This window comes from Rousettus aegyptiacus, unplaced genomic scaffold (assembly GCF_014176215.1).
Source record: "Rousettus aegyptiacus isolate mRouAeg1 unplaced genomic scaffold, mRouAeg1.p scaffold_m13_p_2, whole genome shotgun sequence".
NCBI lineage: Eukaryota > Metazoa > Chordata > Mammalia > Chiroptera > Pteropodidae > Rousettus > Rousettus aegyptiacus.
In genome coordinates this window covers 22,764,545-22,792,338 of record NW_023416295.1, presented here as the reverse complement: position 1 = coordinate 22,792,338, position 27,794 = coordinate 22,764,545, and the positions used below count along the sequence as shown (strand labels likewise).

Below are 27,794 nucleotides of genomic sequence, written 5' to 3'. Positions count from 1 at the left end.
GGAGTTTGTGGCCTTCTCTAGTTTACTACCATTACTATCACTCAGACACCAACTTACTCATCCATTTTTCTCAGTTCAAATTTGTTTTAGAAAGCAAGAGAAAATATGGTTGTTTCTTTGTGAGTAAGATGTGTCTCTCCTGGACCAATGAGTTAAGGCCAAGGTGATAAGGAAACCTGAGCAAACATGGCCACCTAGGCCCATGTCTTAGGTATGGCCTGCAGGAGGAAGAAGGTTCTCTGTGAAGGATGTACAAGTGAGGACTCAGTGACTGTCAGCTCTATTTTATTGTAGTTCAAAAACATCAATTGATACCAAATCATTTATGAGAAAACACAATAATAAGCAAACATATGAGTAGATGCACAAAATACTGAACTCTTGACTTTTGTGTGTGTGTGCTGTTACTGTTATTTGCATAGCATAATATTATTTGAGACTGAAGTAAAGCTTTCAAATGATTCTTCTCTAAGGACAGACATTCATAGATCTTTCTATATTTATGAATACCAAATAATTTTATAGTTGGTCTAATTTGATCTGCTACTGTTCCACAGTTTTGCCTTCGGGTTCTGTAAAAAGAAGAAAAATGACAAGATGTAACAATTTTAAAAATACAATAGTAACATTTTTTTGAGTTAGTTTTTCTCTTGCCCCCTTTTCCTTCTGTTTATTGGATTCCTGTATTCAATCTGATTCAACAGCTGACAGACTGTGCATGTGAGGGGGATCCTATGAGGGAAATAGAACCATATGACCATCATTAGACCATAATCTATTTCTATGAGTAGTCGATCTTGGATCCTTTGCTTCTCAGTTTGAATTTTGTTTGCATCTATGTTGTCTGTTCCATTTCCTCTCTTGGTCCTGCCTTCCCTCTATGCACCAATTCTAATAACCCTGCCCCATTTTCAGAATGGAAGGTGTAATGGATTTGTTCATTTTATTGGACATTTAAATAAAAGTGTGGAGGTGTGAACGAATGTCCTGAATGGTCAACTACAAAGAAATCTACATCAGCCTTGTTTTCATAAAGTATCATGACAGCTCAGTTATATACATTGAAAATCTGGACTCTCAGACGTATCTATGTCCATTTCCTTTCTTACTCATTCTGAGGGGAGGATTTGGTTGTCACTGTTCTAGTCTTGGTTATAAAAGTAGGAGGCGAATTCTAGGAGAGTCGGCAAGCATGGCCGATGCCTGGGGATGGGAGAGGCGGGGTTGAAAAGTATGGTATCACAGGAACATGGTCTCATGTCCAGTTCCACTTATAGAATAAGAAAAGACTAGTTAATGTTTTGTCTACCACCTACCATTTACGGGTTCCTGACTGAGTGGCTTTTTGGTGTTGGTTTCAGAAATCAGATCTGAAAAATCCACTGCAGTAAATAGAGAATTAAGAACAGAGTTTTTAGTATTTAACAAGCATTGATTGTCCTGTTCATCTGTTGCTTTTAGGTTAGGACAAATAGAGACTCTTGGACATGGACTATAGACTAGTGGTTACCAGAGGGTAGGGGGTGAGGAGGGGGGTAGGCAGACAGGGTAAAGGGGGTCAAATATGTGGTGACAGAAAGAAATCTAACAATGGGAGGTGAACACACAATGTAAATATATATACGCCTTACTGTTAAAGTGTACAGCTGAAACTTATCGGATTTCATTTACCAATGTCACCATTAAAAATAAATAAATAAATAGATAGATAGATAAATAAATAATCTTTTTTAAAAAAAATTTAAATTAAAAAAAAATAAAGCACATTATATTTTGCAGTTATTCTCAATTTCTCCTATATTGTTCTTTCCACTCCAAGTTTCTCTGAATGCCTTGCTCTCTTTGAAGTTGTAAGGTACCAAGTCACTTTTATATAGAGTTTCAACCCTTGACAGTGGTTTATCCATGCCCTTGTGGGCAATAGGAGCAAGTAGGTATCCAGCCTAACAGCCCAGTGCAGCATATTTCTACCAACCTCCCTATGAAGCCTTGGTCCCTACAACGTAAATCACTGGGCAACTTCTCAGTGCTTGCCAGCTCCCTCCCATACAGAGTTTCATGTAAAGAAGTAGTAAAAATGGAAAAAGTCTAGATTACTCTTTTTTGGATAAAGGATTTATATAGGCAGATTTAGCAAATAGAGAAGCTTCTACATAATATTAAGTACATAAATATTAACAAGCACTATGTAAATATGTTTACATATGTATCATGTAAATATATTTATACATATATATTTACATATATATCTATATATCTATATCCAGCTATAGCTAGAGAGAGAGAGAGAGAGTTAGTTCTCAGATTTTTTCTGTTAAAGAGGACTCTAACTTGGTCTTTTCAATCTCTTCTTCTCATCTACTTTCTGAGGAGGATCCTGACTTGCCAAGTCAGCTATTCTGGATTTCGTAATGAAGAATAGAAAACAAAGGGAAAGGTGAGAAGGATGAAACACAAGAGGCTAAAGCTGAGGTTAGAGTGTTTGGGGAGAGTTTGAGGTTAAATATGACATGGAAGCGGATTCAGTATTTAAAAATATTTTGTTAACATTTTTATTCCCCACCCCCAAAGTGTTTATGAAGCATAAGAGAAGAAACAGAGTTATTTCAAAATTACTTCAATTGCTGGACTATGTTTTGACCACAGCATTGTTCTGAGATGGGAGAGCGTGAGTCATGACTCAGTGCTACAGAGATTGTTTACAACTCAACTGACTTACCATCTGACATAATTAGATCTTTTTCTTCTTCTTGGAGTACAGAAGAATTCATGCTATCTTTATGTTCTGAAACAAAAACTGATAAAACATGTTGGGTTTAGAATATAACTAACAACCTGTGAGATGTAAGTCAGTGTTTTCAAACTTTCTTGACCATGATCCACAGTAAAAAAAAAAAAAATGCATTTTACATTATAGTCCAGTACCTGCACTTACGTGCATATAACGAAACAAAAAGTGACATGAAACAATATTTGTGCTTTTACAAATTATTCTCACCTTTTTTAAAAAAATCTTTTCTTCACCTCCTACTTATCTTTTTTTTTTTTTTCCTATTCTAGTTCATTGGGAAAAAAAATTCTGGTCTCCCTACTTACCCTTTTATTATCAATTTCATCCTAGTTCAAAGAAAAATGCTAGTTATTAAATTCATTTCATGACCTACTAATTTTTTTCACAACTCACCTAATCCACAATATGGAAAATATAATGTTATATTTGACTCTAATGCTCATTCAACAAAAAGCCCCTGAAACAACCTGAAATTAATTCCGTTTTCTCCACCTTATCACCACTAAACTTCTTTAGTCTTTATAATCTATAACCTAGTAGAGGGTCTAAAAACCTAAATTTTTAATTAACAACTTAAATTGTTCCAATGCAAAGACTCGGAAATATATACTCTACAACTTGGCTTCCTTTCTCCATCCTGGAAAGAGGCCCGTTGCCTTCTTCCCGATAGATCTTATTGTGTTCTCAGATCTCTCACAAGAGCCTTAGGGACATTGACCCTTTTCTTAAGCATTGCACCAGTTCGAGTATAACCCCAGTTGGGCCAACTGGCATAACAGTGCTTTCATTCAGATCCCTCAGAGATACTGTCCGTGTAACTGAGCATTTTAGATATATGTCTATTCTGTCTGGGATCGAGTTTACCACACTCTTCTGAACAGTGATTTGAGTTGTTTGATCATCCTCTAGAGGCCCAGTGATAAAGCAGATTAGTCCACTAAGCCTGACCCCATCTATTTTACGCTTTGTCCTGCCACCCACCAGCCACGTTGCTGAGCTCCCAACCAACCGTTTGGCCAAATGACAGATGCCCCCTACCTACTTTTTCTAGCTTTACTTATCCTTTTTGGATCCTCTGTTCTTGCCTACCCAACTTACTGTCTTCTGAATATAGTTTTATACTGCCTCAGGTTCATACTTCTGGTCATGCCTTGATCACCTGAAATGCCTCCTTTGCTTACCTTTGCTTATGTTTTCCTTCTGGTAAGATGCCTTTCACAGTCTCTTTCCCAACCCTCCACTTGCAAACCTCCACTTGCACACCTCCTTTTCACTAAATTACATGAGTAATTCCTACTCATCCTTCTAGACTCAGTTCCTATTTCATGTCTTTGCGAAAGTTTTCCCTAACATTCCCAGTCTATATATCATGAGAGACTCCCATGTGGTCCCATTATTCCCTGGGCCTCTCTCTATTATAATACTCATCTCTCAATAGAATAGTTTTTGATTCGCTTTCCTATGTCCCATGCTAGATGGTGAGCATGTTGAGGGCAAGAACAATGTTTGATTTATGTTTATAACCCTAGCACCCAGGACTGATTTTTTTTATTGTAGTATAAATATATAACATGAAATCTGCTTAACAAATTTTGAAGTGTACAGTATAGTATTGTTAATTATATACACATTACTGTATAGTAGATCTCTAGAATTTTTTCATCTTATGTGACTGTACTAGCACAGTTTCTAAACAAATGCCCATTTGATTATCTTTAGCCATCTCAGGTCACAACTAGATTTCAAGATATTATTAAATTTTCTTCATACAGTATAAGGATATTTCCTTCCAAGTTTCTAGATTACTTATTATTTAAGTACTTTCTTTTTTACCTATCTTGTCCTGTTTTATTGAACTTTTTAATTCATTGCATATCTTGGCATTTCCCTTTTCATATTCTCATGAGTCCTTCCCCCCAGATGTGTCTGTGAGGTTATAACTCCCTTATTGCATCCCCTAGTGATCAGCACACAGAAGGTGTTCAGTGAATATCTGGTAATTTCCTTCAAAGATTTTAATAGATTTTAAATATTATCTTGTTTTTTAGTATAGGATGATGGTGATATAGGATTCGAATCCCATTTTATGAATATTAGGTGATTAAATTCCTTGGTATTTTAGTGGAAATTCTTTGAAATTTAGTGTTAAGCCTTGAATAAAAAGGGTATTTCCTTTTTTCAATTCATATACCTACCGTCTGAGACACTTTGAATTTCCTGGTTGTCATTTGTGGTGGATAAGGCGGTCTTTTCATCTCTTTTGGTTGAGCGAGTTTCTAAAAGTCAGAAAATTAAGTATTAAACTTAATTGAAAAGATTAAACAATCCTCACACATGAATCATCTCATTGATATGTTAATAAGCAGAGATGTCCAAACTCTGCAGATTCTGATTATTTTCAATGCTCTGATCTTGGAATTTCTGAAACAGTGTTTTGGGCAAGGTCCAATGGTGACAGAGTCAAGATCAATCAATTCTATACATGCCTTGACCTTTATTAATAAAAACACAGCATGAAGTCAGTTCATTTTCTTTCAGAAAACCCTCTGTGATGAAAGTGTTATGGGAAATTTAGGACTACCAGTCAATGGAGTCAAATGTACAATGACTGCTTTATAGCCCATTATCATGAAAGGAATTTGCAGCTCTAGTTGGCCAAATGCAGGAAGCCATACAGCGGGCCTCTAAATTCTGAGAACAAGAGTTTGCATTAAAACCAACTGCTCATAAGACTTCTATGCCTTTGCCCTTCGCCTCCGCTCTGCCTCTGGGCTTTGTTTGGTTTGGCCCACTCTTGGTGGCTTGACTGCCAGCCAGAATCAAGTCTGAATTCTCAAAGCCCACACTTCGCCCATAATCTCTTTTCCTTGTGGACCCTATGCCCTTCTTTCCACCTCCAGCATTTGGCCTCCCTAAAATTTATCTGGTCTGAACCAAGGGCAGTCCTGTCCCCTGCCAGGTTCTTCTTACCAGAAACCATTTTAATTGGTTGGAATCTGTACCATACTGGTTGTTAAATATTTTCAATATCGCCCCTGCCTGGAACATCTTTTAAATTTCTTTTTATTACTTCCTTTTTTTTTTTTTTATCCAATATAGACCCCTTTAGTCAGTCTATCACATCATCAGCTTTCTTGCAATTATCCTCAATTTTGTTGCCCCACCTTCCTTGCTTCCCAAACGCTAAGCAAAATAACAAAATTGTACTCGTTTTCCATTTCCATATTCAATGTCAATGGCCAGCTCACTTTAGCACCCATTTAGGGTGCCAATAAAACAAGAGGAATACGAGAAAAAAAAATATGAGAAAATAAAACCTTTTGGGAGATTATTTAATATTCCGAAGAAAGTCATAATGGGAACACTCAGAACTTTTTTTAGAATACAATGTAGTGTTACTTGTCTTCTAACTGCATTTATTCTAATTGCAGGGGTGGCAGTTCACTCTAATATTTCAGGGCTTACTACAAATCATGCATCTAGGTTTCCACTCCTGCTTCCAGGCAACCAAGTACCTTTGCAGGAAATCACATAAAAGTACATTGGAGTCACTACAAATTCACGGTTTCTAACTTCCACTGAGCCTTCAGCTCTGAAAAAAAAAAAAAATTGTGTTTTTCCATTGTCCCTCTTTCCTTTTCTTTTAACAGTTATTTCAAACCTTCACCTCTTTCTTTATGACCCTAGACTTTCCCCTCGTGTTGGGACCTAGCCTAGCTGCCTATTTTGTCCTGAGTCTCCCCATCCTACATGCTTCCCTGTACTCACACTCATCACCTCTTCTCTTGTCTTGGGTCTCAGTGGCAGGCATGCTTCCTGTTTGAAGCCGATCCTGTGCTCTGGAGCTTCTTTTCTACTGCTATCTTTAGGATCTTCCTCCTCATTCCCCTCTATCTTCATCCTCTTCTTCTTCAATGGTAGTCAAACATTAATAGCCATCAATCCATAGATAACTATCTATCCATCGTTTTGATATTTTTGGATGTGTGAACCGTGCATATGGAACAATATTCAAAAGGCTGAGAGACCAACCGACTATGCAGTGAAGAACTTTTTCCCCCAGCTTTCAGGTCCTTCCCCAGAGAGTCACCACGCTTATCAGCTTTTTCTGATAACTACCGGTTGCTGATGACTCATCTCCAGCCCAGATCACTCAGGTGGCCTCCAGAAACACGTATCCATCACCCACCAGATATTTTTACTTAGATGCTTCTTGAAAATCTGCTCCTTCTCCTACATTCCTTACCTTAACCACAGCCTCCTAATTATTTTCATGACTAAGTACACACAGCAAATGACAAAGACAATAGAGGCAACTAGCCTGGGGATTGAAGCTGCTCCAGACTCAGCCCCTGGAGCCAAAGAGGTCGATTGCCCTACACAGCCAATCCCTCTGTGGCTGACTACTTGGGAAGCTCTGTCTTAGGCAATGACACCACCATACATCCAGATGCCAAAAACATTGAGGCATTCTTGACTCCCTGGAGCTCTCACTTATCCTCTATCTCAGATCAGTCCAGTTTGGACAATTTTATTACTTTCAAATTTAGCCCCTTCTCTACGTCCCTATGGCTGCTTCTTGGTTAAGGCTTTCATCATTCCTCTACCTGCAAAAAAACTGGTCTTACTACTTTTGGTCTCTTCATTCCAATTCATTCTTCCTATTTGAAGAGTGATCATTCTAAAATCAGAATCTCCTCCTGTTCCTCCCTTGCCTTAAAGCCTATATTGGTTTTAACAAGATAAGTAACCTCTCTGCCTCCTGACATTTCTCACCTTGAACTTCATTTTCTAGATAAAAGGAATTGGCAGTTCTCAAAAAGTTCTTTCTTCTGTAGCTTTGTATATGTTGCTCCCTCTGAATGGAACAGCCCTGTCATTTAGCTTAGCTAATGCCTTCTTTCCTCTTGTGATTGGGTTTAGATGTCACCTCCTCCAGAAAGTCCCCCATCAAAATCCTTATGGGGGATTCTCCGTGTTCTCATGGCACCCAGCACATTCCTCTAGCCCACAGCACTAAGTACACCAGCTCCACAGCGAGACCGTGGTTACTAAGGCTAGAGTCCTCCCCTCCCACTCTGGTCTCATTTCTGCTCTCTTTATTCCATAATATTGCTCTCATCAAAGTCACAAATGACCTTTATATCATACATCCATTGGGTACTTTTCAGGCCTCATTTTATTTGTTTCCTTGGCAGCACCTGACTGTGTAGGCCAGCCCTCGTTCCTGAAACACTCCTTTTCTTTATGTCTTCCATGACATCAGATTTCAGGTTTTTGTCCTGTCTCTCTGACAACCCCTTTCTCATAGTCTTCTGTCGGCTGTGCCTGTTCTACTTAACCATTAAAGGAGAAGTTCCTCCAGGCCATCTCTTCACGCTCTCTTTCTAGACAGTCCGTCATGCTCATGGCTTCATATCTATTTATGAGGCAACTACTGCCAGTTTGACAACTGCAGTCCAGATCTTTCTGAGCTCCAGAGAGCATGTGATTCTTTATCTGATATTTCAGTTTTAGATATTCCAAAGGCATTTCACAATCAAAATGTAAGAAACTAAACTCATTCTTCTCTTGCTCTGTGCCCTTCCTTTACCACCCAACACACATATTCTCTACCACTTTCTCAAATGATGTTCTATTACCATTTTTCCCCTATCAGTACATCCATCCCATTGCTCAACCGGAAGCCTGAGTTCTCTGTTAAACCCCAAAGCCAATCTGTCATCAAGTCTTGATAATTCCACCTCCTAAATATCTCTCAGAATTCTACTACCTCTAGCCTTGTCTGCAATCATCTCTTCCTTGTGTCACTGGGCCACCCTCTTAATACCAGTTTTTCTGCAAACAGTCTAGCCTTGTTCCAATCTGTTTTCCAAACTAATTGCAAACCTGATCGGGTCACTCTCCATCCAGAAGCCTTCCGTAACTCTCATCTCATCTTCGTGGTTTTGTCTCTCAGCTTTGTCTCTTTAGGCTTTAGCCACACAAGCTTTTTTTTTGTTTTTTGCAATTTTTCAAACAAGCTGATAGATGCCTTCCTGCCTCAAGTTCTTTCCTTATATCCTCAGGCATAAGCTCTCACAGCTTAGCATCCTTAGTCCATCATCCCTAAGATTCACCATGACTGCAGTCACTTGTATAATTTATGATCCCTTGATGGACTGTGTGTTCCAAAAGAGCAAGAATAGGTCTCTTATTCACCCCATATTTCTAGCTCTTAGCCCTGGCTCACAGCTGGTACTCCATAAATATTAGTAAAAAGGGAAGAATGCTGGGCTCTCAAAAGGCACTTGACTAAAGAAAGCTCTTTGCAAAAATAAATTTATTTCTATGTTTCTATTTCCATATTTAAGATGAGACTTTTTTTTAAGGCAAAAGAAAGAAAGATGATAGCACTCTTTGTGAGTTTATGACTACGGAAAATGTCATTAAGAAAACAAGCTTATTGAAATTTATTATATTTTTAAAAGCTATCTAAACAAATGTAGTGTTATGGGGTTGAACTTTGTTCTCCAAAAGATACGTTGAAGTACTAGTCCCTGGTGATCTTATTTGGAAATAGAGTTTTGGCAGATACAATCGAGTTAAGATGGGTCGTATTGCATTAGGGTGGACTCTAAATGTAATGACTGGTATCATTACAAGGAGAGAGGGGTTTGGAAACATAGACATACACACGGGGAAGTCAGACATGTGAAGGCAGAGGCAGAGATTAGAGTGATGCAGCTACAAGTCAGGAATGCCAAGCATTGCCACTAGATGTTAAAAGAGGAAAGGAGAGTTTCTCTCCTGGAGCCTTCATAGGGACCAAAAATATATATATATATTTTTTTTAATTAAATTATTGGGGTTAATAAAATTATATAGGTTTCAAGTGTACAATTCGATAATACATCATCCGTATATTGCATTGTGTGTTCACACTTTGATTTAGGTTTTCTAGTCTCTAGGACCATAAAAGAATAAATTTCTGTAGTTTTTTTAAGTCATCCAATTTTTTCCTAATTTGCTGTGGCAGCCTTAAGAAACTGATATGTATGGTATACACAAAATTTATAAGATCATAGTGTTTTTAAGATGTGATTTCGATGTCATTCTGATGAGACGTTTTATTTCAAAGGACACAGTGAACTTGGCAGTTTGTTTTGTCAAAACTTAGTTTAAAGGTAACAAAATATGGATTGTAGTTATATATATATTAAATAGTGATTCAGTTTTAACAAATATTTTAATAGCAGCCCAATAAAACAGCACATCTAAAAGATTACCTGATTGATATGGTTGAAAATGTATCAAATCTCCCAGTGCAACAAGCTTCTCCTGTTGAAAAATTTTATAATCAGAGAATTAAATGATCACAATTACTAACTTAATCATTATTTAATAGAAAATCACTTTGATTCCTGATGTTAAAATAACCAACAAATATTTTTAACATATCATAAATAAGTAGTGTTCATCTGCTAATTTCCTCAAAACTTGTGTTGGCTCCTTCTTGTTTTTGGACTACGATTAAAACTGAACCCAAAGAAAAACCAATGTATGTCTTGACCTAGGGGGATCAGTTTAAGGCCATTATTAGAGTCTATTAGAGCCAGTTGCCTTGTATCTATTATGACATTACCTGAATTAGGTCACTTGTCATTCTGGTCATTATTTGTTCACTTATTGCAATATCTTTGAGATCTGTAAGAACCACCCAAGTTCCATTCTCAAATTTCACAGGCATAGAAAAGACAATCCCTTCAGGAATACCAAACTGACCTGCAGAGAACAAACACAAAGTAAAATAAAAGCACTCAGAAAAGTAAGTCGTAGTTATTAAGCATTGTAGAAAACAACGGAGCATATGATTTTTAATAATGGTGGGACTAGGTTTCTGGGAATTCCTCCCAGGAAGGACTGAGACACTTACTCTAGAAGTACTGATTGAGTATCTGTCCAAGTTCTGACAATCCCCCCTTCTGTGTTTCTCTCAGAAGGAAGAACCACTGTTCTTTATCCCTTTTGTTCTGGGTTCAGACTCCCTGTCTCTGCCTGGAGGGCTGATGCAGTCTTTTTCTTCCATCTTTTCTGAGTTCCTTCTGTCTGCTTTTCTTGGCTTTTCCTTGTTCCCCTAGGTAGTCTGTGAGCCCGAGGCCTTTGTCCCACCTGGCCTTCCACTCCGCTAGCCTACTACAGCGGTCACAGAGCTAAGGTCTGAGGACTAGGAAGGGAAAGAGGGAGCAGGAAAGTTGGTGATTTCTTCATAGCTCCCAGTTCCCAGTTTGGATATGCTCCAAATTATAAAAACAAAACAAAACAAAACAAAACAAAAAAACCTGACAATACTTATTACTAACTGAGCAACATTCAGATAAAACTGTTCCCACCAACACCACTTTTTGTGCCTTAATCAAATAAGAAAATTATGCTTGCCATTCTGTTCATCAAAAATGTTGCCACTAGGGCAAAAAATTGCAGATAGTCGGGAAACTAGGATCTAAAAAACTTTTCCTCAAAGGGTGTCCCAGTTTCTCTGTTCACTTTCTATTTGTTTTCTCTGTAAAGAGCCAGCTTTATGGGCGGACAGCACATGAAGGCTTACCTTTATGGTACAATTTAACTATACAGTACAATGATCACTGGCTCCTCATCCCCAGTATTGCATTGTTTATTGATGAATTCCTATAGAGATTAATAACATTTTCTACAAATAAAGATAAGGTTTAAAATGCTTATTCACTAAAAAGGTAATATACTGATTTGAGTTCGCACGTATTAACTTCAACTGAACAAGATTCACCAAGTGTCTACCCATGAAGGAGCAGCAAGAAGACCCAGGCAAAGCCCTGCCCTCAGGGCTTACACACTCCAATGGAGGGAACGTACACAACAAATCATACCATCAATAAAGGCAGGTCGTAATATGCTTTCTGATGGAGGATCACAATGCTATGTGAATATAGAGGAGAGACAGAGATTAATCTGACTTGGGGTGATTTCCCTGAGCTGCACCATAGTCATAGGAAGAATGGAGAGGATGGTCGCCTCACTAATAACATCAGGAATATAAGGAACACAGTTATGAAATCGTGAAAACACAGACATCTTAGAGACCATGTAAGAGATAGATAGGTGGGGACTCAGAAGCAGGAGCAAGAGTCATACATGGAGGTTCTTCAATATTACAAGATAGGAAAGACCCAGGTTTTACCTTCACTCAATACTCCCAAGGACACGATCTCTCCAGGTGGTGAGCCGTGGTACCAGTATTTCAACGTAGTGGCTATACTGTGTGCAGCTAAGATGGCTCCAAATTGTTTTCCTGTGGCAGTCAGCTCTTCAAGAGTTGCCACAAATTCTTTGTTTACCCACTCGCTATAAGGGGAGAAACAATTTTACAATGGAGGGAGGCATGAAAATGCAAAAGATTGTTCCCCGGGTCAGCAGATCTAAGTACAAGAAATCATCTCTACAAAATAGAAATATGACTTCCTGTGTCCTTCTTTCATCCATAAAAAGTGGATTGAAAAGTAATGAAATAAAACAGAAAGGAATCCTAAAGTTTCAAACTAAAAATGTGATCATATAAACATGGAACACAAAAAAGTGGTCAAAGGATGTGAGAACAATTACCTCTGTTACAAAGAATTTATTCTATGTAGATGCTCTATCAGAACCAGTGGTATCCTTCATTTTAAGTAAAATATTATCATAAAACATTGAGTTATTCACATTAAAAACTAGGGAAATATTTATGTTTTTATAGTTTGAAGTTTAAAGTCAAGGAATAGTCCAAAAGTTAAATCCTGCCCCCGCTAAGCTACCAAGATACAGCTCCATATGACACAGCCCCCACCCAGGCAGCAAACACAGAGGAATCATGCTGGCCAACTTGGAGACACGCTATTCCTAGGGATGGGCAAAGTTCCTAAGGCCTGAGGAAGGGAAGGAAAGGGAGGGGTAGTGGAAAGGACAGAGCTGCAGAGTTTTGTAAAATGCTTCAAAGGTGCTCCTTCCCCCTTCTCTCCTCTGCCTTATCTTATATGGTAGTGTTGACAGTGGTGGGCACAGTTTTAAGTGTTTACCTATGGTATTAATCCATTTAATCTTCCCAATAACCAGATAAGGCCATACTATAGTATTATTTCCTCTTTGCAGATGAAAAAACTGAGGCATAGAGAGGTTAAGGAACTTCTCCAAAGTCACACTGCTGTTAAATGACTACCTGAGAATCCCAACCCAGGTGGCTTGGTTCTAGGGAACGGTCGTACCCCTTGCCACTTCTCAACTCTGCCTCTCCTAGGAGAGAACAGCCAGCATGGCCTGGACCTGCTCATCATCTTAATTTCTTGTTCTTAAAATCTGTCAACCAATTTCAACCTGGATACATATCTCTTCACATGAAAAAGATTCACTTTATATACACTTGTCCTTATATTAAATAAGATTCACTTTATAAACGCTTGCTTTAGAGATAACTTTAATGGAATATGTGAGCTGCTTTAAGAATAATCTGAAATAAAAAAAATTCATAATTTCAAAGCCAAATAAGTTGAGGGGGTGGAGATTGACTAGTTCAATGTTTCTTAGAGAGCATAAACAAAGATGAGTGTGAACAATACCAAGTTATTTTTGTACAGAGTTCTAAGATGATTTAAAAGATGATAATAGCTGTTAAACATTTATTCGACATTGTTAGCATACTTAGTTTAAAAAATATACAGTACCTATCAAAAATCAAGCTTAAAATAGGGCGTGAAAAATGAGGAGGTCCCCAAATAGCACTCTCATAATCGTAAATTTTGGCTTTTCTCAGATCGACGTAGCTATTTCCACTAATATTACCCCAAATGATCACATCTTTGATGCCTATGAAGAAAAAAAATAAAAATTAACATAATTAACATAATTTTTAATGTTAATATAAATAATTGCCTACAGCTTACTTTAGAATTGGTCCTTTTTCTATAATCATCAGGGAGTGGCAACCCCCAATTACATGCTAGGAATAGTGTGGGCATATAATCGAAATCAGGGAATACTGAGATGCTTCCTGAAGAAACTGTGACTGAAAATCACATCCTCACTTTATTACTCTACTTGTCTTAAGAGAACTTTTTATCTGCTCTGATTCTGACAAAAAAAAACCATCCTTGATTCTATGCTGAAATAGAAATTTGGGCAAATCACTTGACTCCCTGGGTGAGTTTTGTTTTCTGCAGAATTAAGGTGTTGTAATAAGAGGACCCTGAAGAAAATCTTAATTAACACGTAGTTGTTGGATTAGCTTCTATGTATGAGGCGCTGTTAGGAAGAAGGCTTCAGAGAAAGACAGCCAATCCTAATCCTTGCAATATTCGAAGAGTGGAGGGAAGTAGATGAGAAAACAGCTACTAGAAAAAATGATACATATTTTGAAGAAAAATAAGAAGATGGAGTTAGAGAGAGATAGGAATTGGCATTTAATTTCTATAATTGTAAATTTTCTAGGAATATTGCACCCAAAGTGAAAAGAAGTAATTGCATTTATTTATTTATTTAATTTATTTATTTATTTATTTATTTATTTGTTATTTGCTTAGAGATTTTATTTTCTTACAAGACCACAGCACTTCCTATGGTGAAGATTAAAATCTTTCCTGTTCTCCTCTATGAAGTAAGATTGCTGTTGGCTTAAAGTAACAGAATATCCTACTGACCTGCCCTAAGTAGAAGGAACGTACTTTCCTCAGATAACAAAAAGGCAGTTTAGGCAGCGACACTGGTGCTTGTTCAGGAGTTTGTCGACATTATTCTCTGGACTTTGCCCTCATGGTTCTAAAATGGCTGCAGCAGCTCCAAGTATCACCCTCACACAGATGTATTCAAAAGGAAGCAGTAGGGGAAGAATGGGACAGAGGCATTCTCTTTTGCCTTTTCAGGGAATGAAATATGTTTTCCAAGGGACTTCAGGTAGACTACCTCACTCAGCCACCCCCAGCTGCAAGAGAAGCTAAAAAAAATGAGTATCTCTTTGCACTTTTATGACAAGAGACGGGCCAGGGAGAGAAGATGGTGGGAAATGGATCTTGGGTTGTCCATTACTGGTGTCTACTATCTCCTCTGAGACTCTGTCTCTCATCAAAATGACTCATGAAGTAGGGATAGGAGGTACTCCTTCAAATGTCCAACTCCCAGCAGAGCTACTGATGTGCCCAGGGGCGCTTCAATTAGCTTCATGTTGTAGGAAGGAAAGGAAGGTGGTTACCTGGTTTGGAGCTCATGGGATCCCACATGGAATCCCCAAGTAAGCGTAGAGTAGGCTTTCATTCTAAAATCTAAAGAAGCCTTTTAATTTCACTGGGTATCATTTTTTTTTTTTTAAATCGGCTTTAAGGCTCTTTATACTCTAATGCCCTAAATTATGCTAGAGAAAATCGTAGTGGACATCTGCTATTTATTCCTCTCACCATTTTTTCCTATTTTTCTTCTTTAATGGCATCCTGGTTTTTCTTTAAATAACTATCATTCCCCAAGTTCTGTCCATATAGTTCGGCTGGGGCTGTCCTCACTCCTCAGGTCTAACAATAGGCAGGAGACCCAGGTTCCTGGGCACAACTGATTTGATGATGGGCGTGTGGTCCAGGTCTGGCCTAGGAGGTATTATTCTGCTACTTCAAAGAATCAAGAGAGGAAGCCCTTTCTACTGGGATACAAAGCTATGAACAACAAGCCCGGGGATGCCAGTGGCCTTTTTGCTACTTCTTAAAGAGTCTGCCTGCAAATCAAACCAACGCTGAGAAAAGCAGAGCAGAGTGATAGGCCTGGAGAGAGCACAAGCTGGTCCTGACATCATCATTTGAGCCCCAGCATCTAGCTATGCCTGAAATAAGAACTGCCTCCTGTACTTTCCAGTTACGTGAAAGAGTTCTCTATCTGACTTCATTCACTTTGAGCGGCCATTCTGTCACTCGCTATAGGGTCCTAATTAAGCCAAAGCAAACTGTCTGAAACAGTTATGTGCGAACTAAACTCAGGATATCCTCTTGGCATCTGAAATTTTCCCTGAATGGTTTTCCTTGATGGTTTTTCTATTTCACATCGTTTATCTCGCCAACTCTGTCGCTGCCGTTGCTGCATTTCTGACAATTCTATTTTGACTATTGTCCCTCTTACGTCTCCCTTTTCTTTTGCCAACTGTTCTGCATTTTTCTTTTTTTCTGCTTCTTATATGGTTATTGTCTTTGAGTACTGCCAGGCTTAGAATTTATGGCACCTGCAGACCCACAAGAGAGCAGCTTTCTGGTTGAAAGGCGAGCCGCCCCCGAAACCTTATTTTAAATCGTGTAGCACTATTTCTTTTTGACACTTTCATCAGTGTACCATAGATCTTTTGTGATAAATCGGTGTCTACACATATACATAGAAGGTTGACAAGAGATGAAATGATTAGAAAATGTTTTCCTTTTCAACTGAATAATTTTAGTATCAATTTGGCTGAGAGATATGCCCTGACCTGGGGAGTAAGACACTACAGATTTGTACGCAAGAATACCAGAAGTTATGGTTCTAGGGCTTCATTGTAAATAAATGGATAATAGGGCTCTTGCTATACTGTGTTAGGGGCTCACCAAAGTCCTTTATAGCCCTGATTGGAGCATTCTAGGCTCACATTTCATTGTCTTCCCAATTGCTTGAGAGAATGCCTTGTATCTCTTTGCATTCTCTATGGACTCTGTTGTGCCTGCTCCATCTAAAGGCACAAATAGCTAAAATTTGTCGAGTATGACAGATAAATACAGCACCCACTTTTAAATATAACATTCCATTTTCTGATCCAGTCTCATCCTATGATTCTGACATCGACCAGTTCACAGATTAATAGGAACAGAAACTGATCAGGCTTCATAATAGGTATCATAATCTCACTGGCAAGATTAACATCGTTGCAAATGTTTGCAATATACCAGGTGCTGTTCTAAGCACTTTAGAAATATTATCTCATTGAATCCTCCCATCAAGTCTAGGAGGTAGGTGTTATTAACATCCTCATTCTACAGATGAGGAAACTGAGGCACAGCCAGGTTAACAGATTGCCTAAAGTCACACAGTTAGGAAGTGAGGTGTAGCCACTTTAACATAGCACTAATTATTTTTTTAAAAACACTGATTACCTTAGTTGACTGTTATTATGGGCAAATGGAATATTATTATAAATCTTATCTTAAATATTTGCTTGTTAATTTTTATAATGATGGACAAAGTCAGGCAATCATGGAAAACCAGTTTAAAAAAATGTTTGCATGGGAGTTAAATCACACAATAGGAAGTTCTTTGTATCTGCTTCATACTTCCTAGTTCAGATATCCAGGAGGGTCCTAGAAGGTACAGTGCTCTTCCTAGCTGCTTTGAAATCATGTTGTTTAAAAACAAAAACACGGAAATAGGAGTTCACTCACATGAGGAAGTTGTTTTCAGTTTTCTGGCCAGTGCAGCTTTGGCTTCGCCTTCCACTCCCAGCGCCACAGCGACAATATTGTGTGTGATGTTTGGGGCGTATCTCATAAGCAACACCGTCTTAAGATTGACGAAAGTTTTTCCTCCTACGATAACTCTGACAGAGTCATGAGCATTTTTCTCAATCAGGTATCCGTAGAGCCTGCACAGAGGGACTCTGCTCCGGATGCAGTCTTCCAACGTGTGCACCTCCTTGTCAGTGTGGTCGTCCAGGATGATGATCACGTGGGCCTGGCGGAAGGCTTCCTCCACTCTCGTGCAGATGGAGACGCTCTGGAGTAAGGGCGACACCAGGTCCCGCATCTCTGCCACCAGGATCTGGAGATATTCTTCTGTCTTCTCATCGTCAAATAGGGTGATGCTAATTTCCGTGTGCATTCCAAACACTTCTCCACTGGTCAAGATGGGAATTAGGTGGTAGCAAGGAAGACAGGATGCACTGATGACAAGGTAGAGCCAGATTATGGATGGTTAAATCTTTTACCCCTTTTAAGCTTTTATTCTTATTAGATATTTCTGCATGTGCATTAATAGGGTGATTTAAAATTTTAAATAGGCGCACACAGCTGCATAGACATTTTTTCATCTTTTGCACTTGCTGTTGCTTCTTTTTTAAAATTGAGCTTTATTGAGGTGTAACTGACAAATAAAAGTGTGAGATATTGAAAGCGTAGTATTTGATATGTGTATATATTGTGAAAGGAAGTCCCCATCAAGTTAATTAACAAGTTCGTCACTTCTCATATTTACTTTTTTTCCCCTGAGAACACTTAATTTTTAAGGCTAAAAATCAAAAGTAGAATGAAAAATTCTCAATACCAACCCTTTGTTCTGGCTATCTGAAAACAATCCCAAAATGAGAAATGTACCTTAGGCTTAAGAGGTTTTTCAGATAAAATAGAATATTCAGAAAGTAAAATTTCAAAGAACTGTGTCATACTATTCTAATTACATGTTTACATTTTCTCTTAAAAAGATAAAGAAATAACTGGTTTCATTTAAACACAGCTCTTTTCTATTGTATACCCTTATCTACAAAGCAATGACATTTATTTTAAATTCTCAAACATTTATTAAAACAATATTTGCACAGGGTTCTTTCTGTTTGAGCAAATCAGCTAATTCCTCTTGTACTTCGAGAGATAATAACATTGTGAAGAAACATAAACACAATTGCATGTGTCGGTGAACATCTCTGTGAAGGGCAATGTGCTGTGTTCTTCAAGATATTCTCAGAAGTCTGCCTTCACGACCTTTGAATCTTGTAATGGGGGTGAGATAAGCACATAAATAAAGTACAAAACAGGGAGGTAAATGATGAAGAGAGATATATACATGAAGAACTAAGGGAGTTCCAAGGAGGATGAGCCTCAGATGCCACAGCAACTTGCTTACAGCAGTGATATTTTTTGGAAAGGACTTATCTTTTCCAAATCTTTGCTATGGAGCCTAAGATCAACACAGTCTAGGTATCAGTATCAGTACCCATAATTCAGTAAGTATTTGGGTACTCTATATATAGTTTGCTATCAACCGAGAGTTGTAATGACTCCTGAAGAGAATCTGGAAATGCATCTGAGCATTTTTGGTTTCCACAGTGGGCTTGGGAAGGGGTACAACGAGGGTTTCAACAGCATCTATACCATTTTAGTCCTTTAAAAAATACCTATAGCAGATGTTATCTTTATGAAAGCTGGATGTTTTGTTCACATAAGTTCATTACGCCATTCTCAGTTATTTTCCATATTTAAAGTATTTCATAACATCGATTTTTAAAACGAGAATCTCTATTAGGATACATGCATGTGTAGAGAGAAGGGCAGTGTGAGAGACAGACTGAGCGGTGGGGAATGGAAAGGGGGAGTGAGAGATAGAGCAAGACGGACAGCAAGAGAGACAATCAGAGAGACTGGGGGAGAGAGAGAGAGAGAGAGAGAGAGAGAGAGAGAGAGAGAGAGAGAGAGAGAGAGAGAGAAAGTGACAGTAAAGACTACAAGTGCCCGAGACTGAGAGCAATGAGGAGCAAAACTGAGACGAGAAAGGAAGGAACAACAGTGAGGAGGGGCGGGGATACTGAGAATGAGTATTTAAGGAAGAGTGAAGACACCTCTAGCAGGTGGGAAAGGAGGAGAGAGCAACAGTAGGTGAGAGGGGAGGAGGGGAGGGTGGGGAAAAGGGAAAGGAAGCAAGAGAGAGGGAAGGAAAGACAGCAAGTCAAACATCAAGAGAAGAAAGAACAAGAATGAGGGCAGGAAAACAGTATGAGACACAGAACGAGGGAATGAGAGCTGGCGACAAAGATGTCAAAGTAAATAACATCTTTGCTATAAAGGATCTAAAGTTCATACATGGGCTATATTGGGGGATACATATGTATAGCCATATGTATATCTATACATACAAATCTCAGACTTGACATTTGGATAGTCTTCCATTGTGGAGTTAATTGCACATTATCCTCCTTTCTAAATGTAAAAAGCTGGTCTCATGAATCCTAGGGTTTGACTATCCCACCTGGTGATCCAGACGTTCAAGGGCTCGATAAGCTGTTTCAGGGCTTCTTTCTCCCGCTCATCTTCTATGTGTGTCATCAGGTTTTCTTGAGCAATTACCTTCATCATCTCAGTTGTCATGCTAGAGGTGACACCATAGTAAAGCTAAAGATTGGGAAAGAAAAAGTCAATGCCAGAGAAAAGATAATTAGCTGACAATGGCTATAATGGAAAGTTCTCCTTTAAAGCCAGAATGGAGTAAAAAAGAATTGCTGAGAGAATACCTTAGCAAGCAAGACATCTGAAAAATAAAATGTGAGAAAACAATAATGTTTTAAACAGATACATCAACGTAATTTATGTACCTGGGCGTGCTCCAGGAACTCATTATATCCTCCCAAAAGCAGACCCTTTCCTCCACGATCCAACAGCTCTCTCCAGATGATAGGGGAATTTTTATGATCCCATTTATTCTTTTTACATAAATCGTTAAGCCATTCCTATCAAAAGATATTACAAGTGAAGTCACACTTTGTCTCAGAACTTAATTCAGTACTTTAGAATTCAAACACTAGAATACTAGCTTGTTTTCTACTACCACTGCACATACATAAAATTTAACTATCTTAAACTGTAAAACGTAAATATAAAAACAGTGATGAGTTAACAAATTAGTCAAATAAGAAAGAATAATCTTTACGTTTGTTGACCAAACAAAGGTATCAAAAGTTGTTCTCTTTGCTGAGTAGACCTAGGGTGCAAGTGTTTAGCTTAAAGAGAAGCCAAGTCTTCCAACTCAACTGATTTCAAAAAAAAAAAAAAATTCAACTAATTTTTCCTTTGTTCTTCTGTATGTTCAGTCTTAAGGCTGTAAAAATTTGATATTGCTTTCCAAATCTGTGAATATAGTTTATATTGTTCAGATTAAAATAATAAGCTAAAAGTTATCTGAAGATTTCTGATAATATTTATTAGAAAAAAAAGCTTAAATCATTATCTGGTTTGTGTAGACCAGGCCCTTCAATGACAAGAGCTGACTAGAGAAAAACACCACCATTCTTATAGGTAAAGTCACGATGGTGTTCTTGTTTTTGGAGGCACGTATAACAAGGCTACCTTTCAAATAAAATCATGGAAACGAATTTCTCTTGCTGATGTTGAAACATCTCTGCCTTTATCCCACCTTAAAGAAAACAGTGCCTCTGTGAATATTCCACCATCGTCCCTCTAGTCACAAGGTAGTCTGACCAGGGAGGTGCTGTGCCTCCCACCCCAAGGGACCTTCAGCACCAAGCAGGGCACGTTGATGTCCTGGCAAAAGCTGGGAGAACATGTGTAGGAATGGACCCTGAGGGTGCTGAACCAAGAGTGGAATGTAAAGTAGGAAGGACGAGGGAGCAGTTATCAATGTAAATCACTCTTCTGCAATTCAAGAGTGTACATCCTCGCAAAGATTCAGAAGACAGTGAAGACATATTGTGTAGCATGGCTCTTAGAAGCTTGGAGAAAGTGATGGCTCACATAAAATGAAATAGAAATGCCAGAACTTCCATGGAAGACAGTGGAAGAAGGGACCAAAAAGCTTAGAAAAATGGGCATGCTAGAGTGGATATGCTACTGTGGGCGGCTGGAAACCTACTGTGGGAGGCTGGAAACACAGTTGACTAACTGTGTTTTCTAGAAGGGCCTGGAGGACACTAGATTCACCCAGTGATAAGGCATGCATTGGTGAGAGGGGTCTCAGTATCACTGAGAGCCTGGTGTGGCTGTTCATCCTAGGCCAGGGCTGTTAGAGGCCAGGGAACAATGCCCACCAGAAAAAAATCTATTGTGAAAGAAGCACTAAACAATCCAGCAGTTAGATAATTATACAACTGAAGGCACAATGAACTCATAAGAGATAGCAGTTATGTGATAGCCCTAGATAAAAAGCTACTGCTCACCAAAGCTGATGTAGCTATCATTGCTGCAAAACGTTTAGTGTACTGACAACAGAGGCCAATGCTGATCCCCAGATAATGGCACTATCCCTTGAAGACACCAACCAACCTCTAGGAGGCAAGTTGATTCTATTGGACCCCTTCCACACTAGAAAGGGTAGTGATTCATCTTGACTTGAATCAACATATATTCTGGGTGAAGAATTATCTTTCCTGTTTGAAGGGCTTTGGATAGCACCTTGTTTAAGAGCTTATACAATGTTTAACCTACCAAAATGGGATCTGCCTAATAGCACTTTAAACCAAGGGACCCACTTTAAAGGATGTGTGGCATTGGGCACATAACCAAGGGATCCACTGGCCTTATCATATATCACATCACACAGCAGCCTGATAGAGGGATGGAACAGTCCACTGAACATGCAAGCACTGGCCTAGAGACTGATACCTTGCAAAGATGGGGCACTACCTTTCAGGATGCAGTAAATACCATAAATCAGGAGAGTGATTTGTCCCAATAGGTAGAATGCATGAATCCAGGAACCAGGGGTTGAATTAACAGTGACCCTGCTTACCTTCACTTCAAGTCACCCATGTGGGGAATTTCTGCTTTCCAAACCCCACTGCTCTAAACTCTATGGGTTCTAAATCCTAGGGCGAAAGTGCTACCATTGGGAAGAGTCCCATTAAACTTTAAGCTATGGCTTCCGTGTGGTCAATATGAGCTACTGTGGCAAAGAGAACAGCAACCAAGAAAAGGAGTTACCACCCTGGAGGGGAGAATCAGCCCTAATGATCAGGGGCATGTAGGCAAGCTACCCGATATGAGCAGGAGGAAACATTTGTCATCTAGGTGATCCACAGGGGGCACCTTTGGTACTGTCTTGCTCAGTTTTTACAGCAAATGGACAAGTACAGCAGACTCATTCTGAAAAGGGAACGGAGACTAGGGCTCAGACCCCTTAAGGATACAGGTGTAGGTTACCACATCTAATAAGTCACCCAGACCAACAAGGGATGAGGGGAATCTTTAATGAATAGTAGAAAAAAAAAGTGATGAGTGTCAGTTATGACCCCGAAACGATGTGTAGTGGAGATTAGAGGTCATTTGACTAACTTACCTCTGGTAAAGTTTCCCTAGGGAGAGATGCTGTCCCCATATGGTGTGAACTTATTACACAGGGCATGTGGATCTAAAAAGTACAACTGGTGAACTGTCACATATCCTGTCATGTGCAGTCCAGAGCCCCCCTTAGTGACCAAGGTACTCAACTCCTCAGCCACCAGGTGTATTGGCTGTTGATGGCTCAGTGCCTAGTCTCTCTCCAGGAATTGCTCTCAGCCAAAGAAATTCCCTCGCCTAAGATTAAATCCCAGCCTGGGGCAGCCAGCAGCCAGCGACTATTAGCTGGGGTTCTATAAAAGCCCAGCTCCCTTGCCTGCATCTGAGACATCTCTCAGAGGCCAGCTTCAGACTTCCTTGTGTGATAGGCTGAGCCCTCTGTTGCAGCTGTAAGGTAGTTCAACCTCTCCCATTGCTCAATCCCACTGCCCTCATTCCTTTCCAGGATGTTGTTCCCAAGAGCCCCCCCCCCCCAGTCAAGGAATCTCCTTCACCCAAATCCCAGTCCCTAAGAAGGGTATTTCAAATAAAAAAGTGCCTTTCAGGATGCAGTAAATACCATAAATCATTAGAAATCGATATGAAGGAGACAAAAAGTTAAAAAGTGTAATATAAGTTACTTGGATCCTTGGGAAAAGAAAAACAGCCAAATTTATTATACTTATTGGTTAAGGCCTCATTTGTTCTACTGGGCATTAGGGAAAAAACAATGTTTTGAGACTGATAAGTGGGAAATTATTTTATTAGTAGGAAAATATCAGTAGTACATGAGCATTCATTACTGGAAGCCTATCTCATACATTAATATTACTCAAATTAGAACACATTTTGGTGCAAGTGCAAGTTTAACAAATTATAAAGGCTTCTTACCTCCCAAACATGAGGATGCTGCGTAATTTTATGTACCCGAAAATCAGGAAGATTCTTTTGTAAATAGTCTGCCAGAAGTTCTGCTTTAGCATAGAATGGGCAATCTGCTCTACCTAAAAGAGTTTGAATTAGCAATGTTTTCTTTGATCATACAGAAATTATCATGTAAGTATTTGCCATGTAATTACAGAATTAATCATATAGTTATATTTCATAACACAGAGCTATAGTATAAATTGCCACCACATAAACTTTTGATTCTTATTATATTGGTAAAAATAAAACAAATTTTACAGGAGGTCAGAATTTTAAGTAATCGAATGTAGAAAGGAAAAAAGACTATTGAATATTCACTCTCCTTCAGTACTATATTAGAGGCTTCCATGCTACAAATTAAGTGTGAACTAAAAAAATGAACTATTGAACTATTCATTAGTAGCCACGAAAAGGCAAAGTGTGAAGTGACAAGTGGTGGTAAAATCACATGTGGATTTAATGTGTGTGGCAGAAAGTATGGGGAAAAAGGGAAACTGAGGGAGAGAGAAGAGCCTGGAATAACTTCTACTTGCTGGCTTGAGTAGATGATCCTGACCTTACTAGAGAAAAATCATGGCAGAGAAATTTAATGATAAACAAGTACAATTGAAGGTATCTTCAGTATATTATGTGGATATGACCGGCAAGTAGGTGCATGTATATGTCTAAAGTGCAAGCCCCATGTAAGTGTTTAGGATGCAGATTTTGCATCTTCAATGCAGAGGAAATTAAAGCCACAAAAGTGCATGAGCTTGGGTATCTGATAGGCTGGGGTCAAGTGCATAAACCTCTTGATAGTATTCTTCCTCAATTACCCCCAGTTATCAGTTCTTCAACCTCATGGAGACTTCTAAGTCATCAACTCCTCTCAATCTCCCCCTTGTCTAGTTCAAATCCATAGTTCATGAATCTAAAACATTCTCTGACTCATATCTTAAATTATCTTGCACCACAGTGCTCTTAGAAAATCAGCCTGATAAAAGCTCTTTACCTTGGATAAACCCAATTACCTGCCTTTTATGTGCCTGGATTCCAACTGCTAGGCCCTCCCTGGAAAAACATGGCAGAATCAAGCAGAGAGAATCCATTATAAATTCATGGTCACCTCAACTGGCCCTGAACTTTGCCTGGAGATCAGTTTCCCTAAGCAGCAGTCTTTTCTGTTCTCCACAATACTGTTCTAAACGTGTCCACTTCTCTCCAACCTTCTTTCGCAGCACCAGAAGACAAGAGAAAACACTGCTCTCTACTTTACAAAAATGAAACCAGTTCACACAAAAAGGCACCAGGTGGGAAATCCCCCAACCTCCTGCTATCACACCTACAAGTCTGTCTGCATTTACACATATCCTTTCTTCTTTCCCTTATTCAATGGAAGAGGGACCCTACTCCCTGTCTAGGTCTAATCTTACCACTTCTGCTCTGAATAACACTCTATTCTGCCTTCAGAATTGTCACTAATTCTGCTCAGTTGGTTGTACCTTCTAACATCTTATCTCTGTTCCTAATGACCCTGTTCTACCACATTTAAATATACTTGTTATGTTTTTTCTGTCCTAAAAGAAAGAAAGAAAGAAAGAAAGAAAGAAAGAAAGAAAGAAAGAAAGAAAGAAAGAAAGAAAGAAAGAAAGAAAAGCCCCTCTCCCTGTAGCTATTGCCTCACTGAACTGTTCTATCAAAACTTCTATTCTTTTTAACTAGAACTTGAGAATTTTCTATACTCGTCATTACCAGTCCTTCACTTCCATTTATATCTCACCCACTGCAATCTGGCTTTCCCCGTTATTCTCTAGAAGGTCACCAAGGACCTCATGTTACTAAATTCAGTGGATACTTTTTGATCCTTTCCCCGTTGATCCTTGGCAGCATCTGTCCTTTTTTACCCTTTTGAAACGCTTACTATGCTGTGGGCATTGTGCAGGTTTTCTTTCTACTCCTCTGGACACTCTTTACTATATTTTGTAGATTCTTACTCCTTTATCAATCCATTAAAAAGCAAGCATTCTGCAAGGCTCTTTATCATCATACCTTACAATATTCTTCCTGGCCAATCTCCTCTATGCTCTTGTTTCCAAGTGCAATTTGTACTGCCTATTCAAACCTATATGCTTATTCGATCTATGCCCTTTGTATTTTTTTCATCTCCTTTGGAATGTCCTACAGGCCCTCAGCATTCTATAACAGATTTTGCCACCACTCCCCCACTAAATCTCCTTCTTCTATTACTTTCTTCATGTCCATCTATGCAGTCATCTAGAAGTATTAAGAGTGTCCAGAGTATTAAGCCTACTCTTCTGCTTTTTACCCCCAAAGACTCCTCATCTACCTAGTCATCCACTGCTTGGGAATAATTTTAACTCTTTCTTCTCCCTTACTCGCCTTCCTCCACACATCTAGTTCTTTTGATTTTGCCCCATAACAGCTCTTCAATCCACTCACTTCTTTCCATTTCCATTGCCTACCAGCCTAAGCCAGGCCACCATTATCCTCTTCTTGGACTGGGCTTTTGGCATCCAGTCTTTCTCTTCCCACAGGGTAGAGGTAACGCTCAGATAAAATGCAAATTTTGTTAGGTTCTCCCCTTCTAAACATCTTCCATGTACTTTGGATAAAGTCTAAAATACTAAATATGGCTCAAAAGAATATTATTTAACTCTGGCTTCAGCCTATGATACTCTCTCTTCCTTGTACTCTTTGCTCCAGCCTTCTAAGCTTACTGTATACTATCGATCGTCATCAAGCTAGCTCTCCTCATTGCAACCCCAATCCCTACTACCGGTGCCTAAATTACTCTCCTCCTTTTTATCTCCTCTCTTCTAGGTAACTCTTTCTCATCTTTCAGGTCTCTGCTTTAAAAACACTCCCTCTGAAAAGCCCTTGCCTAAATAAATGAAGTCCTCTGCCACTGTCACTGCTCCTGCCCTGACACTGCCATACATGCAGTGTACGTTCTAAGTATTTTTTACTACTGTCTTCCCAGCATAGTCAGTGCTCAAAAATATTCTGAATGAATGAATAAAGCAGCAAAGAAAATAGATTTCCAGGAAGATGGGAGATGTCAATTGTGTTGATGCATCAAAGGTCAAATAAGACAAGGACTGGACAGCTTCTATAAAAGTCAGCGGTGACTTTGGTGAGGGCCATTTCCCAGAGGCAGAGGTAGAAGCCGGACTGAGTGGAAGGAGGACCTGGAGATAGAAGAGCATTCTACTTTTTAAAGAAACTTGCTGAGAAGGGAGGGAGGCAGGTACACTAGCAAGCTGCAGTAAAAGTCTCTTCAGTACTTTTCTAAACGCAAGTTGTCATTTCCAATCCTTCCCCTCCATTGTTGACAGGTGAGCTTCCTAAAATGGAAACCCATAAAAATACTCTCCTGCTTTAAAATTTTCAATGACTCCTTATTGCTTTCAAGATACAGTTCAAACACCTTTGCATGGTGCACTTGAGGTGCAAGGATCTGGCTGCAGCTCCCGTTCTAGTCCCAAGTCCAGTCACGTCTTACATATTCAGACTGTCCCTTAGGCCATAAACTTGTGGTCTCTGCGCCTTTATCTAGAATAGCCTCCCTATCACAACTTTCACAAATCTGCTCCTGTAACACCCCCCAGAGCCTTTTGCACACCAACAAAATTACTTGTTTATATGCTTCTGTACCCTACGAGACTGGAAGTTCCTCGCAGGTCGTGATGTGTCTTTCACTCTATCTCCAGTGTCCGGCGGTAATTCGCACAGGGTCACTGCCCAATAAATATCTTTGAGGCACGCACAAGAAAGCCTGAGGTGGTCCATATGGAGGCTAGAGTTGCTAGAACTGAAGCCAGTTAAGATCACTGTCAAGAGGCCATAGGAGACGAGCGGTTATCCGTGTTTTCAGCGATCTGCAGGCGATCGCCGGGATCACTCACCCGCAAGCACAAATTTGGTCATAGTGAAGCTGTATTCACCCCTGGCAGGAACAGTGAGTCTGCGGTTTCCTGGCAACCGCACCGCCAAGGGCTTGGCGCAGGCGCACTCTAGCTGAGCGCGGGGTCTGGTGCCCAGCCGGAAAGTTCTGGTTGGGG

At 39.3% G+C, this 27,794-nt stretch overlaps 1 protein-coding gene across 2 annotated transcripts; it reads right to left on the bottom strand.

Moving 5' to 3' along the window:
* MDH1B (malate dehydrogenase 1B) lies at positions 1-27,756 on the bottom strand. 2 transcript variants are annotated; one of them, XM_016135064.2, is made up of 13 exons: positions 27,639-27,660; positions 23,698-23,810; positions 20,130-20,264; positions 19,787-19,929; positions 17,215-17,711; positions 13,504-13,645; positions 11,988-12,151; positions 10,416-10,555; positions 10,060-10,111; positions 4,987-5,067; positions 2,720-2,797; positions 1,317-1,382; positions 1-572 (listed from the first exon to the last, which is right to left on the bottom strand). In XM_016135064.2, the coding sequence occupies exons 1-13, from the start codon at positions 27,658-27,660 to the stop codon at positions 544-546; spliced, it is 1,662 nt and encodes a 553-aa protein (XP_015990550.2). In that variant the 3' UTR covers positions 1-543. The 2 variants fall into 2 exon arrangements, with proteins under 2 accessions (XP_015990550.2, XP_036092884.1); XM_036236991.1 differs by lacking the exon at positions 1,317-1,382 and having other exon boundaries at positions 27,639-27,756.
* Between the last annotated feature and the right edge of the window lie 38 nt (positions 27,757-27,794).